The sequence below is a fragment of the Cibotium barometz genome, chromosome 16 (assembly GCF_041138505.1).
Source record: "Cibotium barometz isolate CiBa-2024 chromosome 16, ASM4113850v1, whole genome shotgun sequence".
NCBI lineage: Eukaryota > Viridiplantae > Streptophyta > Polypodiopsida > Cyatheales > Cibotiaceae > Cibotium > Cibotium barometz.
This window is the reverse complement of record NC_141061.1, coordinates 35,247,761-35,266,767: the sequence shown is the minus strand read 5'-3', so window position 1 is coordinate 35,266,767 and position 19,007 is coordinate 35,247,761. Positions and strand designations below refer to the sequence as shown.

General features: G+C 43.2%; 1 protein-coding gene across 3 annotated transcripts in view; it reads left to right on the top strand.

The window, feature by feature from the left end:
* LOC147630583 (ABSCISIC ACID-INSENSITIVE 5-like protein 2) overlaps positions 1-16,942 on the top strand; it is a 29,818-nt gene extending 12,876 nt beyond the window's left edge. Inside the window, exons 3-4 of one of the 3 annotated variants that reach the window (XM_086810507.1) lie at positions 15,750-15,832; positions 15,919-16,171. In XM_086810507.1, the coding sequence (XP_086666633.1) occupies positions 15,750-15,830 (81 nt within the window). In that variant the 3' untranslated portion in view covers positions 15,831-15,832; positions 15,919-16,171. Of the gene's footprint in view, positions 1-15,749; positions 16,172-16,658 lie in introns of those variants that run through there. The other 2 variants (XM_086810508.1, XM_086810506.1) reach the window with 2 other exon arrangements.
* Positions 16,943-19,007: the final 2,065 nt, after the last annotated feature.

Genomic DNA, 19,007 nt, shown 5'->3' with positions numbered 1-19,007 from the left:
CCCTCGACCTTGGGGACTACTTTTGTCGCGAAGAACTCCAATTCTGTAGCGAAGAAAGCTTGGGGACGACTTCTGTCGCGAAGAACTTCAACTCTGTCGCGAAGAACTGCAAGAGCTTGGTCGCCGGTGCTCCCCTCCCTCTTCTCCTCTGCTGGTCGCCCCCCTTTCTGCTGGTCGCCTCACTTTTGCAGCTGGCCGCCTTCCTTTTGCTGGTCGCCCTGCTGTTGCAGCCAAGAAGGCTGCCCAGGCAGCTCAAGGGGGCTGCCCAGGCTGCCCACGCAGCCCACAGGGCTGCCCAGCCAGCCCACGCAGCCAGCCAACGGGGCTGCCCAGCCAGCCAGCCACCCAGCCCACGTGGCTGCCCAGCAGGCCCACGGGCTCCTGGAGTGCCTCCCTTTATCAGATCTGCAGACACACAGCCAGCAAATTTCAAGAGGTATTTTGCTTCATTTTCTGGGGCTTTTTCTTGTTTTCCATGCAATTGTGCAGACTACGCAGGTAATGGTGGAAAACAATTGGGGCTTTTGTCAATTAAAGCCAATTTGCAGACATTGAAGCCGAAATTTTGGGGCTTTTCATGTATTGGCACCGGACAGTCACAATTGCAGGCATTAAGGTGTTAATTGAAGCATTATTGCATCAATTGAGTCCAATTTTGGGTAATTGACCGTCAATCGAAGCTCATTGCAGTGGCAATTTGGGGCTTCTCATGTAATTGGACAATTGGTGATGCATATGTCTTGTGGTAACACTGTCCATGCATATTTGACAATTTTGGGTCAATTTTGACCAAGTTTGACTGTCAAAATTTGGGGCTTTTGGCAAATGTATGTGGCTGCACTGTTTATGACAGTTTTGGGAGATGTATTTTATGTCATTGTGTCAGTTTGATCATTGACAGTGGGAGTATTCCGCAGTGGGAGATATACCTTGGGAGAACATTTGGGTGCAGTGTTTTGCACAGATTCCGCAGTGGGAGATATACCTTGGGAGAACATTTGGGTGCAGTGTTTTGCACAGATTCCGCAGTGGGAGATATACCTTGGGAGAACATTTGGGTGCAGTGTTTGCACAGGGTTGAGCACTTTGTGTGCATTTGGGTGTAGTGTTTGCACAGGTTTGTAGAGAGTCAAGTATTGACTTTGGTTGTACTTTGCTATGGCAACCACAGGTGAAAGTTCTTCTTTGCTTCACATCAAGAAGCTTGAAGGCTCTCATAATTATGACATTTGGCAAACTCAGTGCTACAATGTGTTGCTCCAGAAGAAGCAGCACAAGCCTATCAAAGAAAAGGGTGTAATGCCTGCTTCTCTTACTGCTGAAGAGTGGGAAGATGTGGATGAGCTTGCGAGATCCACTATCATGTTGTCTGTGTCAGACTCATTACTTTTCAGCATTCGTGAAGAGAAGACTGCTTGGGGAATGTGGCAGAGATTGCAGGACTTGTATGCCCAACAAAGTGCCTCAAGCAAAGTGTATTGGTTGAAGAAACTCATAGGCCTTCAGATGAAGGAAGGGGCTTCTATGACAGCCCATCTCAATGAGTTTAATGGTATTGTCAGCCAGGTTATAAATCAAAAGTTGGCAATGGACGATGAGTTCAAAGCCACCTTTTTGTTATGCACTTTGCCAGAGAGTTGGGACACATTCAGGACAGCCACTAGCAATTCGCATGCTATGCTGTCATATGCAGATGTTGAGGGTGCTCTTCTTCAAGAAGAGATGAACAGGAAAAACAACTCTGTTGGAAAGTCCAATGCAATGAATGCACGTGGGAGATCCCAGCAAAGGGGGAAAAGCCAAGAAAGGGGAAGGAGCAAGTCTCGCTCCAAAAAGGACTTGGAATGCCATTATTGTGGCAAGAAGGGACACTTCAAAAAGCAATGCTACAAGTGGAAAAATGATCAAAAGGAAAAGGGAAAAGGCAAAGACAAGGATGAAGCAAGTGAAGCCAAAGATGCAAAGCCAAAGGGTAAAAGTGGAGTCAAGATTGAAGAAGTCAATGTGTCACATGCAGGTGACAGTGTGGATGAAGTCCTATTTACGTCTTCACTTGATGCCCATTCACTTCTTACAGGTGGTCATGGTATGCACTCATGGATCATTGATTCAGGTGCCTCCTTTCATGTCACAGGTTGCAGAGACTTGTTTGTCAGGTACACTGCTGGCAATGAAGGAGTTGTTTATTTGGGTGATAACCATGCATGCAAGATACTTGGCAGAGGTGATGTGAGGCTTGTATTTTCAGATGGCTCACAGCTTATGCTCCATGATGTCAGGCATGTGCCTGAGATCAAGAAGAATCTGCTTTCTGCTGGACAGCTTGATGATGCTGATTATGTTACCACATTTGGTAGTGGAAAGTGGAAGATTAGTAAGGGCTCACTGGTTGTTGCCAGAGGCTCTAAGGTTGATACTCTATACTTCATGTATGCTGGTGTTTGTCACCATGCCGATGTGAATGCAACCGAGTTGCCGCAAATTTCTTTGTGGCATAACCGGTTGGGACACATGAGTGTCAAAGGAATGGAGCTCTTATCTCGTTATGGTTATTTGCCTTCTCTTAAGTTCTCAGGTTTTCAGTTTTGTGAGCATTGCATCTATGGTAGGCAACTACAGTGCCCTCACAAGAAAGCTCTTGGACAGAAAGATGCTCAGTTAGAGCTTGTGCATACAGATGTATGTGAGATGCCTCAGCTTTCATTGGGTGGGGCAAAGTATTTTGTGTCATTTATTGATGATGCCACACGTAAGGTGTGGGCATATCCTCTTCGTCTGAAGAGTGATACATTTTCAGTGTTTGAGAAGTTTGTTGCTCATGTTGAGAATCAAACTGGCAAAACACTGAAGGCTTTGCGTTCCGATAATGGTGGAGAGTATATGTCCAAACAGTTTCAGGACTTTTGTGATGCTAAAGGCATCAAGAGGGAGCTCTCTACTCCTTATGATCCTCCACAAAACGGGACAGCAGAGAGGATGAACAGGACCATTCAGGAGAAGGTCCGTTCTATGTTGTCACATGCTGCATTACCTCATGGTTTTTGGGCTGAAGCTGTTATGACAGCCGTTCACCTTATAAACAGGTCACCTAACACGAGGCTTGGTGGGAAAGTGCCAGAAGAAGTATGGACAGGGAAGCCTCCGTCATACAAGCACTTGAGAGTGTTTGGTTGCGTTGCGTACGTGCACATACGCAGGGAAATGCGCACCAAACTTGATCCTAAGTCTCATAAATGCATATTCCTAGGATATGGTGACAAAGGTGAAATGGGGTATAGACTTTGGGATCCCATGAATAGAAAGATCATACGCAGCAATGATGTCATTTTTGATGAAACATGCATGTATAAGGAGCCTGCAAGGCAACAGGAGCCTGGCAGAGTCATCTTTGATGATGATGGACATCATGGACAACAACAAAGGGCTGTAAATCAGCCATTACAGCAGGAAAACCAGCCCTTAAATGGTGCTGAAAATGGTCCAAATGGACAGCCAGATATGGCAGAAGATATCCCTATGGATATACCACAGTTAGAGGAGATACCGGGCATGATTTTTCAGCCTTATGGCATGGAACAGGAGCCATCGATGGGTGATATGCAGGCTGGACAGCAACCTGCAAATGATGGTCATTGGGTACGGAGGTCCACTAGACCCTCCAGAGTCCCTGACAGGTTTGTTCCAGGGGTTGACTACTTGATGCTCACTGACTGTGGGGAGCCCTCATGTTACAAAGAGGCTTTACAGAGGGCAGATAAGGCTCTATGGGAGCGTGCTATGCAGTCAGAGATGGATTCTTTGCATAAGAATAGCACATGGGATTTGGTGCAGCTACCTACTGGCAAAAAGACATTGCCATGCAAGTGGGTTTACAGGCTCAAAGTTACACCTGGGACTAAGCCAAGGTACAAAGCCAGATTAGTGGCAAAGGGCTTTAAGCAGGAATATGGTGTGGACTTTGATGAGATCTTCTCTCCAGTGGTCAAAATGACTACACTTAGAGCTGTGTTAGCTTTGGTTGCACATGAGGATCTGGAATTGGTTCAGATGGATGTGAAGACAGCCTTTCTTCACGGAGATCTCCATGAGGAGATATATATGAAGCAGCCAGAGGGTTATGCAGTGAAAGGGAAAGAGAAGCTTGTATGCAAGCTGAAAAAGAGTCTTTATGGGCTCAAACAGGCACCAAGGGAATGGTATCATAAATTTGATACATTCATGAAATCCCAAGATTTCAGGAGAAGTGACATAGATCACTGCTTGTACACCAAGAAAGCTTTGGATGGCAGTCTATTGATCCTCATCTTGTATGTTGATGATATGTTGATTGCCGGGAAATCTCGTAAGGAGATGGATGCCTTGAAGCAGAGGCTGCATCAGACCTTTGATATGAAGGATTTGGGTGATGCAAATCACATCTTGGGTATGCGGATTCTTCGGGACAGAAATCAGCATGTGTTGTATTTGTCTCAGAAGGAATACATTGGCAAAGTCTTGCAGAGGTTCAATATGGATGGGGGGAAGAAGACTAGTACTCCGTTGCCTCCATATGTGAAACTCAGTGCTATGGACAGCCCACAGTCAGATAGAGACAGGGCTGATATGGCCAAGATTCCGTATGCCTCAGCTTGTGGCAGTCTCATGTATGCCATGGTTGCTACCAGACCAGACATTGCATTTGCAGTTGGTGTGGTTAGCAGATATATGGCCAACCCTGGCAAGAAGCATTGGGAAGCAGTGAAGGGTATCATGAGATACCTAAAAGGCACACAGGATATGTGCATTTGCTTTGGCAAACAGGATGCATTAGTGCATGGTTACACGGATTCGGATTATGCCGGTCATCCAGATAACCGGAAGTCTACTACCGGTTATGTGTTTACATTCACAGGAGGTGCAGTATCATGGATATCCAGGATGCAGAAGTGCATTGCCTTATCTACTACAGAGGCCGAGTATATTGCAGCCACAGAGGCTTGCAAGGAAGCATTATGGCTATCTCGGTTAGTGGCAGATTTGGGCTATACAGGGGATATTCCATTGTTGCATTGTGACAGTCAGAGTGCCATCCAGTTGGCAAAGAACCCTGTCTTTCATGCAAAGACGAAGCATGTGGATGTGAAGTATCACTTCATCAGAGAGGTGATAGAGGACAAGCTGATTCAGCTTGTCAAGATTCATACGGATGACAACCCAGCGGATCTGTTGACCAAGAGTTTACCTCCAGAGAGGTTTGCTCACTGCAGGCACTTGATGGGCATTGGATGATCAGACATCTGCTGATCTCTCTCCTCTTTTAGGCACACACTGGCCTTTAAGTGGGAGGTTGTTGGGGTAAAGGCCCCAAGTATGTACAAGCGTGTACATGTGTATAAGTGTATGCCCATTATTTGGTCCGTTTCACATTCACTTATTAATAAGTGTGGAGTGCACTCCAAGTCATATGTGTGGAGTGCACTCCAAGTCATTGTAAAGGTCACTCTTCTTATAAAGGGGTTGTGGTGTGCCCCTAACTACAACAAGCCAACTATTCACACCCACCAAACATTGGTGTGCTCTCTCTCCCTCTCTCTCTCTCTTACTCTCCCTCTCTGTGTATGTCTCTCCCATGAAACCCTAAAGCCGCAGGTCCTCCTTGCTCCTTCAAGGAGGAGGTTACATTGCAGGTTTGGGCTTCCACTGGAGGAACCCATGGTCATCCAGAGGAACTTTGTTCGTGAACAGATCGTTGCTGATGACATCTTGCTAGAGTTCTGTTCGACGGAGGACAGTACGGTGGACCTCTTCACGAAGTCGCTCTCTCGGTATTTGCTCAGGCGGCACCCCAGCTCCCAGTGGTTGGTTTCACAGCCAGGAGCTGAGAGGGGGTGTTAGAAGTCATCTCCTGTCTATTTGTATACACCAGGGCCTTTGTTGTGGGTGTGCCCGCCCTTATGAGGTGTTTTATCATTTTTCCCCACTCTCCGTATTTTTCCCCTATTTTTCCCATTTTTTCTGAGGCTTGGGAGGGCTGCCAGGTGATGCCAGGAGCACCCCAGTGCTGGCCGACTCCATGTTGATCAGTCGTGGGCTACTGGGCTGCTGGCCGACTGGATTTGATCAGTCGTGGGCACCTGTTTGCTGGCCGACTGCATTTATGCAGTCGTGGGACCTTTTCTTCAGTCGTGGGCATTCTTTCTGCTGGCCGACTGCCCTCTATGGGAGGTATATATAGGCCCCCAGCCCCCATACCTCATTTGTATCATTTCTCGGGATCTTCTTGTGTATATAGAGCAGAGTTACACGCCTACATCTCTCTCTCTCTTGTGCTGTTTTTTTGCCTGCGTTTTTGCTCCTGTGTTCCCAGATTTGGTCATCATCTCCGTTGCATATTCTGACAAAAACAGCATAAAAGGCATCTCCAGTAGACATCACATAAGAGAAAGCGTCTAGCATAGACAAGCATAAGGGTCAACAAGCATAAGTGACCATGAGGCATCACCAGCTGCATGTGAGCAAATAAAATCCCCCCTTGAAGTGCATCTGCCAGACAATGCATACCAAGGAGTACAGACTATAGAGCATAGTTATCAAAAGCAACGGCATCAGACGACATCTCTGCAGGTGATGAAGATGTAAGGGTCAAGGTTGATACATGTGTAGCCAAATTGGCTTGATCTGCACTTGTGGAAGAAGATGCCAGCTTCTTCTTTTTTTCACTCTCAATACGCTTCGTGCATTCCTCTATGGTGTGCCTTGTTTTCCTGCAATAATTACAACGCTTTTTCTTTTCAAGCTTGTCCTCTATCTTGGGAGGATCCGATGGGCTAGGTTTAGGCCCAGATCTATTCCTACAAAAGGGAGCAGCCATTGCTGACTCAGCAGACATCATGTTGTTCATGTTGGAACGAGATTGCTCTTCACTGAGCAAGAGAGTCACAAGGTTATCAAAAGTGACCGCATTAGGTGCATTGCCAGCCAACAACCGCAAAGTGGTGCCAAATGTCTGAAAAGAGTCGGGCAAATTACGCAAAACTGTCTGAACAAGATAGCCATCTGTCAAGACCTTATCAATGTTAATGAACTGCTCTCGTAGGTCTTTCACATGCGTAAGGTACTGATCGATAGAGTCACCTTCAAGCATGCGGTCAGTCTCAAGCTTGCCCCGAAGGTAAGCTACACGAGCCTCATTGCGACCTCAATACAATGTTGCCAAGGTATCCCAAGCACCCTTTGCAGTGGTGCAGGAATGAATGTGCGGAATGATATGCTTGCGGCACAAGAGAGCAATCAACGCATGGGCCTGAGCATCCCTAGCATCCCAAGTATGCTGCTGCTGAGTAGGAGGAGGACGAGGTGGACTTGCAGGAGGGTGAGCGGGAATCACTTCACCTTCGGCTAGAGAAGGTGCAAGCGGCCGCTCCTCAGTGCCATCCACATATAGCCATACATTCTTGGCAACCAATACATGACGCATCATATAAGCCCACATAGGGTAGTTATCCCCATTGAGCTTGTCCTCTTGAGATAGCATTCCAAAGAGATCATTATTACTGCTGGCCATGATAACACAGCAAATTTGTCACAAATCACCACGAGTAGGCGATGCCCAGCAAAACCGTAAGAATGTGGGAGATAAATAGCAGGATAATCAATGGACTGAAAGGGAACTCCTTCACCACGAGAAATACATATGCATGTCCCAAATCCGCAAGTGTACTGCATGATGATACAAATCTGTCAAAGTGTCCACAATGGCATACATATACTGCAACAAACCACAAATGTATACATGTGCCGTGAAAAACACAATCTGCTGACACCTGTAAGAGCTGCAAGTGCTCAAATCTTGACAAAATCAAAGGTAAATTGGTCGAATGTTGCAAAGATGGGCTCAATGTAGAAAAGCCCCAATTTTTAGGCAGCCAATTAGACCAAATCTGCACTTGTAAATCTGCTAACGGCGCAAGGTACAGGGCGGTGCCAGATCTGGGCGGGGCGGCGTAGATCTGGGGTGGCGCAAAGCTGTATCAGCACCATACAGGCGCAAGATAGAGGACTCGTGCAGGTACAGTTGGGCGGTGACGACGGCACAGGTACAGTCGACGCAAGGGCGGCGTGCAAAGTACAGCAGCGTATAGTCGGGCTGTTGCAGCACGTACTAGGTAGTCGGGTAGTACAAGTCGCCAACAACGGGGGAGAGTAAACACGATTGTTTTTTTTTTTTTTTGAAGAGAGTGTGGCGAGTAGGAGAGAGAAGGTGCGTGTCTAAAGTGTGCAATAGGCTGCAACAGGGGCCAAACCCCAACCCTAATGTTGGGGGCACAGCAGGGTGTAACCCTAACCCTAACCAGGCTCTGATACCAATGTTGGGTAGGAGGGCAGCTAGCCTGCACACACACACACACACACACACACACACACACACACACACAACCTCAAGCACAAAGAAACGTGAGTGCTAGAAAAGATGTACTCAAAAATGATAAAATGAAAGTACAAGTGAGTACATATAGTAGCCTAGGGCAAAGTGCCCAACACACATAAGTGTGTTCACACGAGGAAAAAACCTGTGTCCAGTCACAGGGAAAAAATGCCCGTGAAGCTGTGTTTACACTTTAACTAGTCGGGACTGGACATGACCAACAACGCTCTGGCGGCACTCGAGCTCATTGGGGTTGGTTCCACATCTAGGAGCTGAGAGGGGGTGTTAGCAGTCATCTCCTATCTGTACACTATGTCAGGGCCTCTGTTGTGGGTGTGCTTGCCCGTTTTAGTGTCTTCCCATTTTTCCTCACTCTCCATGTATTTTTTCCTATTTTCTGGAGGTGTTTGGGTTGTCGGCTGCCTTTAGGTGCTGCCCGACTGCTTTGTTGCTACCTGACCTGTGCCTCAATGCTGGCCGACTGCATGTATCCTGGCTGACTGACCTTTTTGCTGGTCATGAGCAGTCAGGGTTGCTGTCGGTTGTTCATGGGCTAGCCGACCAATAGCGTGGGGCCATATAAATGGCCCCTTGCCCCCCACACTCCACATTGTATATTTTCGGGATTTTTTGTGGTGTATAAAGTAGAGTTACACAGCTTCTCTCTCTTTCATCTGCGTCTTGCTCTCTACAGTAGTTGTCTTCATTTCCGCTGTGCATTCTGACACAACCCAGGCCAAGACCAAGTTTTCAAAGACGGGCAATGATCATATGCAGGATGATGACTATGATACTTCTAGTGTCCCCAAGGCTGCAAAAGCCAGGGAGGACTAGGATGGTCAGCTTCTATAGTCCCCCATGTGCTTCCAGCCAGAGGAGGCTTGTGGGCCGGAGAGGGGGATGTTAGTAGCTCCATTTCTGGTGCATGGGATCCGTGAGTCGGAGTTCCAAGCATTAAAAATATCTGGTGAGACAAGTTCATTTTGGAGGTATGGGTTGGATGTGTTGCACGTCTATTGCTTGGTGTAGTAGAGATTATGGACTGGATGAGTTCCAAGTTCATTGTTTGAGGTTTTTGGGACGTGGTGTGTTCACAGTTCACTGTTGGGGGATAATGGGTGCATTGTGTCCAACAGCTCATCATTTTATTCTTGGAGTTCACTGCACACTTGTATGGAATTTGAAGCCAAGCAAAGTTCCTTGCTATTCAGGGTGGCATTTTGTTTCGAGGAGTTAGGTTGGTAGGTGCTCTTTTCGAGGTGTATCCAGTACTACGCAATACTGGAGTGTCCATGGTTGCATCTTCATCAGCTTATCTTCTTCAGACTTTGCACACTATGAGCTGCAGAGAGGGTGTTAGAAACTGTGCATCTCAGTGTATTTGGGAAATGCCTATTTATGAGGTTTTAATTTCCTTGTTTAGTAGGTCGTGGAGGAGTCGGCTAGCTCCCTTGCATCACTATATAAAGGGGCCTCCTCTATTCACTTGAGTATCATCCTCTTATCTGGATAAGATAAGTGTGTGCCATGTGCCATGTTCCCATATGTGAATGTAATTTGTGTGAGTCAAAAGATAAGGTTTGCAACCATGGTCACCATGAAACTCGTTTCGATGGCTTTGAAACTCGTTTCACGTTTCAGTGTTGAAACGTTTCATGTGCACATTGAAACCATATCGTTTCATGTGGGGAAAAAGGTGGTGATTTTTTGTGCTTTTTAGCTTTTATAATTCTCTCTCTTTCCTTCTTTCATTCTATTTGTTCTTTTCACTTCTCTTTTGTATGTCTTCTTTGTTTACTGATGATAAATATGCTAATATCATCTTATAACTATTGGCCAACACCTTCACATTTTATGTATATGATTGATTCGGTCCAACGTTTCATTGTCCACCTACGTGGTGTTGAAACGTTTTGTTCCAAAATAAATCGTTTCAGCATCGAAACGTTTCAATAGTGAAACGTTTCGGGATGACCTTGTTTGCAACCTATAAAAGCATGTACTTGATGTACTTCATATCACAACTAACCAGCTTCGAGCTATCATTGAGTTGTGCATTGCCGCCGCACAGTCGGCTGGGTGGTCTGGCAAGGAAAAGACCCCGGTTGAGCCGTCCGTCTCCTAGGCGGCAATAGCTCGTCCAAGCCCTTGTCGCACCATTGCCTATTTTCAACCCCCCCCCTGTAGCGAGTTTTCATTATATCCTCGCCATCGCCGATTTCTTTCTTTCTTTTCATTTGCGCCTGACCGGATTTCTTCCGCCTATTCGTTGTTCCTCCTAGCATCAACTATGCCTTCTGCCTCTACCGCAACTGTTTGCCGCACACCTATTCCTTGAGTTTCTTCGGCCGTTGGTTCTCTTTGCTCACCCGCACAGTCTCAAATCTCTGCTCCTCTCATAGAACTTTCAAAGTCCGCTTCTACATTCAAGTGGACTGAAGCCGCAACTCACAGCTTTTGAAAGTTTAAAGACAGCTTTGACCACAACTCTTGTCATGGCTATTCCTGACCCTACTCTCCCCTTTGATGATTATACAGATGCTTCCGATGTTGCTAGTGGTGCCGTCTTGATGCAACATGGACGTGCTATTGCATTTGACATTCATAAGCACTCTGCGATTCATTTAAGATACCCAGTATATGACAAGGAATTTTTGGCTATTGTTCATGCCTATTGTGCATGGAAACATTATCTCCTTGGTGCAGATTTAGTGATGAAAAGAGATCATCATTCTTTGAAATACATCTTCACGCAACCATTTATGAATGCTAGGTAAGCGCGTTGGGTCGAATTCTTAGTCAATTTTCATATGATGATTGAGTATGTTCCTGGTCTTACCAATGTGGTTGCGGATGCTCTCAGTCGTATGCTGCCGGCTTCGGTCTTGGCTATTTCTACAATTGAAATGGATATACCTCAAAGTTTCAAGGATCGTTATCCAAAGGATTGTGATTTTGGAAATGCATTTCAAATTCTCAATTCTTAGAATGCAACTCCTTCAGAATTGAAGATTTATGCAACATATACATTGGTGGATGGTTTATTATATTATCAGGATCGTATTTGTGTACCTCATGATACTCATGTTCAAAGAGTCTTGGTGAAAGAACATCACGAGGTCACTTATGATGTTACACACCCAAGCATCAACAAGACATATGGTCTTTTGACGGCTACGTATTATTGGCTATTAAGTTTGTCACAGCATGTCTTTCGTGCCCATAGTTGTTTCTCGTACCGGTACGAATGGGTTCGTACGGTACGATACCGTACGATATCGTACGGTACGTTTTTTTTCCTCCAAAAGTTTTTTTCCCTTGAAAAAAAATTCCAAATGCTAAAAAAATATATAGAAACCATGCTTTACGAAGATCCCAAATGCTTGCAATACTTCGCAACTTTGGTGTCCACTCAGTATTCCATATGGGGTTGTTGAGAGACCTAAAAAATCTGGCGAGGTAGACTGGTAGTGTACACTTGATTGGTAGGATGAGAGAATCTTGCTACATCACTTGGGGATCCCTGGTATAGGTAGGCTAGACAATTAGATTCTCATGGCCATTTTGATCTAGAGAGGAGTCCCTAAACTTATCACCCTAGATGCACTCCTCGTATTTGTGCAAGGACGGTTCCTTAGTCATAAACGCTACACTGGGAGACCTTTGGCATTGCATTACCCATCTAGGTTCTTTTTTGGAGAGACAATCGGGAGATCCAACCAGGAGAGACACATATCCATGTTCTGGTTCCTCAAGCACTGTAGACTCCTCCCCTCCCAACCTTCCCTCACATTCAAGCTTGAAGCTCCGTAGGTTGTAAGTGTAAAAAATAAAAACCGTATTTTATTGTACGGTATCCGAAAATTTCATATCGTACCAAAAATTCCCGTACGGTATCGTATCGTACGGTATCGTATTTTCGTATCGTGACAACCATGTTCGTGCCAATGTATGAAAGCTAAGCAGACAAGTTCCAGCTGGTCTTCTTTAACTACTTCCAGTTCCCAATGAATGTTTGGAAAGTATTAGTCTGGATTTTATTACTTCATTGTTGCCACGTTCTTCTAAAGACAATGCACAGATTCTTGTGGTGGTGGCTAGATTTTCTAAGATAGCACATTTCATTCCGTGTGCAAGAAAGCAGCCCAGGCTTCGGATATTGCAACATTGTTCATGTAATATATCTTCAAACTTCATGGGTTGCCAAAATCTAAAGTTTCTGATCGAGATCCAAAGTTTATAAGACATTTTTGGATTTCGATATTCAAGTCTCTTGGTACGACTTTGCTCTTTAGCTCTGCTTATCATCTACAGACAGATGGACAAACGGAATACAAACGGAACGAGTTAATTAGATTCTGGAAGAAATGCTTCGTCATTATGTTAAGTCTCGATTAGCTTCATGGAAAGAATATTTACCTTTGGTGGAATTTGCTTATAATAATTCTTATCATTCAGCTATTGGAATGGCACCTTTTAAAAGCAGCTTATGGCCATACTCCCCTTGTTCTTGCCAACTTTGTTCTTTAACATACAATGGTTTTAATAGACCAACCCATTCAAGAGATGCAAGATATTCTGTTACAGATTAAGGATAAGATGGTCAGCGTACAAGAGGAATATCAGCGCACAGCTAATAAGCATCGTTGTCATATTGAATTTCAAGAAGGAGACTTAGTATTATTATATATTGAGAAGAACTCATCTCTCAGTTACAAGTTGGAATTGCCGCTTGCTTGGGGTAGAAATAATCCTACTTTCTATATTTCTTGGCTCAAGAAGTTTGTGGACGGTGATTTTCCAGTTTTAGATGTTTTGGATTATGTCCCAGAAATCGAAGATGAATACATACTCTTAATTCCAGAGACAATTCTTGATGTCAGACAGAAAGAAACATGACATAAGCTCACTAGAGAATTTTTGGTTCAATGGAGAGATCTTGATGATTCTAACTCTACTTGGCAAAGTGATGAAGACTTACAAGAATATCGATAACTTCTTCGGGAATTCTTTCAAAGACAACCATCTCTTCTTTAGCTGGAGTCTTATTTTAAGTGGGAGGGAATGTCACGGTTGTGACTAACTCTCTTAATCTCTCCCTAATTACTCCTCAATCCCTCATTAACTATAAAGACACCTGCGAAGGGTCGCACCCTTGCACACGGGTCACTATCAAAGGACATGCCTATTCATTAAAGGCACACCCCTAAGTCCTAAGGACATAACTATTGATTTAAGAGTCACACCCCTTCACAGGGATGTGCCTCTTCATTTGTACCTTTTCGGCCTCTATTTAAGAAAGGCCCATGTTTCAATGCAATCATTCAGTCTTTTCCTGTAATGTTTGTCTTATGTTCATTAATCAAGTCTTTAATCATGTTAATTAAGCTATAAAAGCTTTACTGTTGTAGTTCCCTTACAGGTGGACATTTAAAAAAAAAACGAATAGAAGGATCTTTTTCTGGAAATACAAAACAGCCCACTCGCGCAGGGTGATCAGTGCCTTACTTTCTCTCACTGCACCAAAAGCAGGAAACCATAACATGGTCCCCATTCTTGCACAACAGGTATACAGGCTGTATAGTAGTTTGTACAGATGCATTTGGTTCTTGATGCCTAGGGTTTAACTTTTTCATTATGTGAAAGCCCAAACGACGAGTAAAAGGAATGAGCTGAGGGTAATACATGATTGATATGAAGGGCCTCTGAAGTCCTCCTCACTTCACAAGCAGATCCTCTAGAGCCTTCCCGACTGAGTTTCAACAGAAGATTCTAGCTTTGGAGTCCATGACATCCAGATAGGAGATACACAAAAGACACGTCTTCTTGTTCGTTATTGATCTTATCTATTCCTTTATCCCATGTTCCATAAGGGCTCCCAATGAGGTACGCATGGCATTGTCCTCCCTTCTCATAAGGAGCAAGATCAACAGGAAGAGTTATGGTAGGTTCTGGCTACCAATTGGTCTAGCTAGTTACACTGCCTTGGCTGTCATTGACACATGTGATAGTTTTAGCTCCACAATCATCTTGAGAGGGTCAGCTCTCCTTTGGTGGGAGCGCCACATCAAGCATTATTGATTTTGTGGAATGACTGCTGGTGAGTGGTCTTTGACACAGACCAAAATGTCTTTCAAATGTAATGACCACAGCGGTTTTTCCGGAAAATAGGGAAGGCTTCAAGGAATCAGCAATAGCAAGGGCAATTTCAAAGCTGGACACTGCCTGGATATCAGTTACGTTGTGGCTTCATGACACAAGTTTTGCTTAGGCACACTTTATGGCATCCTTGTTTGATGGGGGTGTTCTTGAGAACATTGTACAAGCTAGTAGAGAGGCTGGAGCTGCAATCAAAGGCAAGCTTGAGGGGCATGGTGCTTGCTACGGCTATGTGGGGAAAGAAGGCGAAGGTGAAGATTTCACAAGATTCACCACTTGCCTTCGGAGAGTATTTAAGTAAGCCAAATTGTATGAGGATGTTTGATATTTTAGCAGGAGCGTTTCGTAACTGTTTTGGATGAGTCCTGGGGTTTATTATGTGTGCTTCAGTGGCTGTTAAGGCTGAGGAAGAATGAATGGACAAGGAGGGAGATATGCCTGCAAATCCCTCCATATTAGGCTGGTTGACTGATTGACCAGCCCAACTAAATCTTTTACCATTTTAATGTGTCCATTTGGGCTGTGGGCCTTGGGCACCTGGTTGGGGTTGTTTTGGAGACCCCAAACATGCCTGAAACCCCTTTAATTTAGTCACCCAGCCGCTCCATCTTGGCTGCACTGGTTTCCTCCACTTTTGGTCCACTTCAACTTGCTCCACCTGTTTTGTGCCTCCTATAGTGTCTCTGGGTTTTGGATATTCCTTAACAAGTTTGCACCTAGTCCACATTCTTTGCATACATGACCTCACCATATTTATTATGGCCTTCAATCCTTCATGGGCAGGGCTCACGGTGGCCTGGAAACACTCCTGTAAATCCTAACCCTATGTTTGTTGATAAACATGGCACATGCAATGGAGGATGCATCATGCATGCGAAGCAGGATGATGCCAACAAGTGCTATATATTTCAGCATGAGTTGGTTAGATTTTGGTGATGACTTTGGGGGTGAAATTTGGAGATCTGAGGTGAGACTTGCCTTCCCGCTATGGGCTGTCCATTATTCAGGTCAAGGGACTGGCTTATGACGGTGCTATGTTGAGCATGGTCTATGTTCAGAACTTAGATTCAGGACAGCTAGATACATTGACAGCTCTGGCATTTGTTTTGTATGTATGTATATTTGGTCTAGATAGTACCAGTCACTTTTACTGATGTCACAATATATATTTTCTCACGATTTCCAGGCTTTGGAGAGACGTCTACCAGAAACAAGGCGTCCACAGAAGTTGAAGATCCGTGTCCTTAGAAGAACTCAATCTAGCTGATGGTGGGCATACTCCTGTGCTATCGATTTCATGATGGATGCTATTATGGAAACTAATTGTGTTATTTGGATCCTGTTTGTTCCTTTAGCTTGTACTAGTTTGCTGGAAAATACTGATAAAACACATCTTGGAAAAGCATTCATAGATCCATAGAAAGGAAGCTTCTCAAAAGGATAAATTGTGTGTATGAAAAAAACACCTGGGAAACTTACCTGCTTAGGAGAAGACCCACAGTTCTAAGGAGGTTACCATTAATTGTACATGCAAATGCGCATAGTAAAAGTTCATCTACTGCCCACATATGTTACATTGTTGATCCTTGAGTGGTTTGGATTTTTCTTTCATTTCCCTTGCAAAGTCATGGAAAACTTGCTGATTTTTGTCCATGGATGACCTTATCTTAGTGCTCCTACATAGGACTTGTGTTCTACCTTGAAACTGAATGATGTTCTATCCTATGTAATGGCTAGCTGATGTACCCTTCAAAGGTCCCATTTTTTTTAATGGTTGATGAGCATTATATGAATATGAGATGGTAGAAGATGCATGTAGGGAAGACCTGTGAATTGTGCGAACGTATCTTGTTTTTATGGTTTGGTTGACGCGTTATATGAATCTGAGATGGCAGAAGTTTGAACGTAGCGAAAAGTTGTGTGAACTCTCGCCTGTCTTATGCATATATTTTGGTGCAGACATGTCTAATGCGCTTGCTGTTAATACAAGTTTTTCCCATTACTACTTGGCATCTAGTATCAGTAGTGGGAAGTAAACAAGAGCCACACTTTACTTATCCACCTTAATGTAGATGATTTTAATTTTGTTGAGCAGGCCATCGTGCAAGTCTTCTTACAGTTGAATCTATACGGCATACTAAACTGTGGGATGAAACCAGTGCATTCTTGATTTTTCTAGCAAGTAAGATTGTCTCAAATTGATTTGGATCAATTATGGAGCCGAGGGTCTTAAAATTTGTAACTTAAGTAACAGGAAAAAGGGTCTAGGGTGGTAGAACAGGTTTGATAAGAGCCTAGCCTGGTTCTTATTCTCCAAGTACCTTGTTCCCTCATGCTGATCACTTTGCAAGTCATTTTGCCTGTTTTGGGAACCTACAGTCGATGTGTCCTATGGTCTTAGAATAGGGTAGGTAATTGCCTATCCAAGCTTTAGGTGACTAGGGTGAAGGGCCCTCTTTATGGACATTGTGGAAATTATGAGAAAAATCTCTAGATCATGGCCTAAGTCTGCTTGCAATTGAAAGTATCGCTTGGCTCTTTGCAGCTCAACAAAAAGGGATCGAGTGAAAAAGACCTTGGAATAGTGAACCTACTGAAGTGCTAGTTTTAGTAGGGGATGTCCATTTTCCGAAGCAAAAATTCCCGAGTGTCTGAGCAGAGGAAAAAAAAAGTCATGTTAAGAGGGTCAAATATGTGATTTTGACACATTCTCTAAATACAGTTTCCCTAAGAACTGTTATTTTATGGTCATGTCGACTAAGTAAATGTTGAATAGAATATTAAATAAACTAGACAATAGGGGCTTATGGTGTTTTTAGTACAATTCTTTGAGAGCGATCCCTAGAAGGAGCTTTTTGAGGTATAGTTTCCAAAGAACTATACATGGATATACACAAATTTTTTCATACCAAGGCATTGATTTAAATAAGTCTTTTGGAATACTAATGAACACATATCCATTATGGTTTGAATATGTTATTGGAATCTCATCTAACAAGCATAGTTCCCCAAAGAACTATGTTTTGAAATGGTATTCAAGGGTATTTCGCCAGTGAGGTACTTCAGATTGCACTTTTTGAAAGTGTCACATTCGGTATTGAAACATAGTCATTCAATCACTCAAATTGAATGGAAAACATCATTTAAGCTCATCTACACAATTGAATATATCAAATTATATCATATGAACCTCTAAGTTTAGAAAATAAAGATTTAATCATATAATTAAATCCTTTTTAATTTTTTAAAAAGCTAATTTTTAAAGGAGACATGTAGGGACATAAGTGTACTTCTCCAAAAATATATTTTTTCAAATACCCTACTAAATATAATTCTCTAACAAACTATACATTATAGACTCTCTTTGACTTAAATGTTTTTTAAACCTACAATTTCTCCTTAAACTATTGATGTCCCCAAGTTTTTTCCTTCCTGTTTGGGTTTTTAAAAACTTCATAAGGATTTTAAAAAAAAGATTTGGTAACCTTTTTTTCATTACATAAGTCATTATGCTTGGACGTTGCTAAATTCATTGCCCCCTTGGTTGACTTTCCTCTTTCTTCCACCTTCCTCGATTTATTTAATAATTTCTTTTCCAATTTTCAACTCATTACATGCTTCAAATGGATTTAGATGTCAACAAGGGATATGCCTTTACAAAGTCCTCTTTAAAAGCAATATAATGGGAATTTTTCATTGCAATCTTTAACGAATTTCTTGAAATAGTTAAATGATAGACATTAGCATGTCTAAGAGTTGTCCAAGGACAAAAAAGTATTATGTGGTTTATATACCATGTCTTTGATAGACATCGTATATTTTCACCCAAAAGGGAAGTTCAAATTGCTCCATGCTTGCACAATGTAAAAGCAAAGACATCTCTAAGTAACTTTTTAGCTCTACACTATTAAACACTTTATCAAAAAAATGTACACGAATAATAGTATTGACACATTTTCTTTTGGTTTTGAACTGCACATATGACCTTGTTTGGTGGAGGTAGTAGATAAATCAAGTTCTTTACATGTAGGAGAGCCAAGACAACAAGTGGTTCATTAGGAGGGGAAGCTAGAAGGAATCTCAATGGGATGGTTTCTTAGGGACATACTTCTTGGGGGAAAAAATATCTATTCTTAGAAGTGCATAAAATGGACTTAATCCTTCACCTATGAGCAAGTCTCTAAATTTGGTATTTTGGAAGTCCAAATCCTTCACCTATGAGCGAGTCTCTAAATTTGGTCTTTTGGAAGTCTTTTCATAAAAATTCCCTAACCTCACTCCATGCAAATCACCTTCCGATGAATAAATAATTTATCTTGGTACTCAAGCACAATTACACCTAAAGCATTGACAAAGCTACACAAACCCCTATAATATTTTTATAAACAGCCTTGCTCTACGAAGTGCGTGTGAAGGGTCTCTAGCTAGTGTCTTCCAAACTATC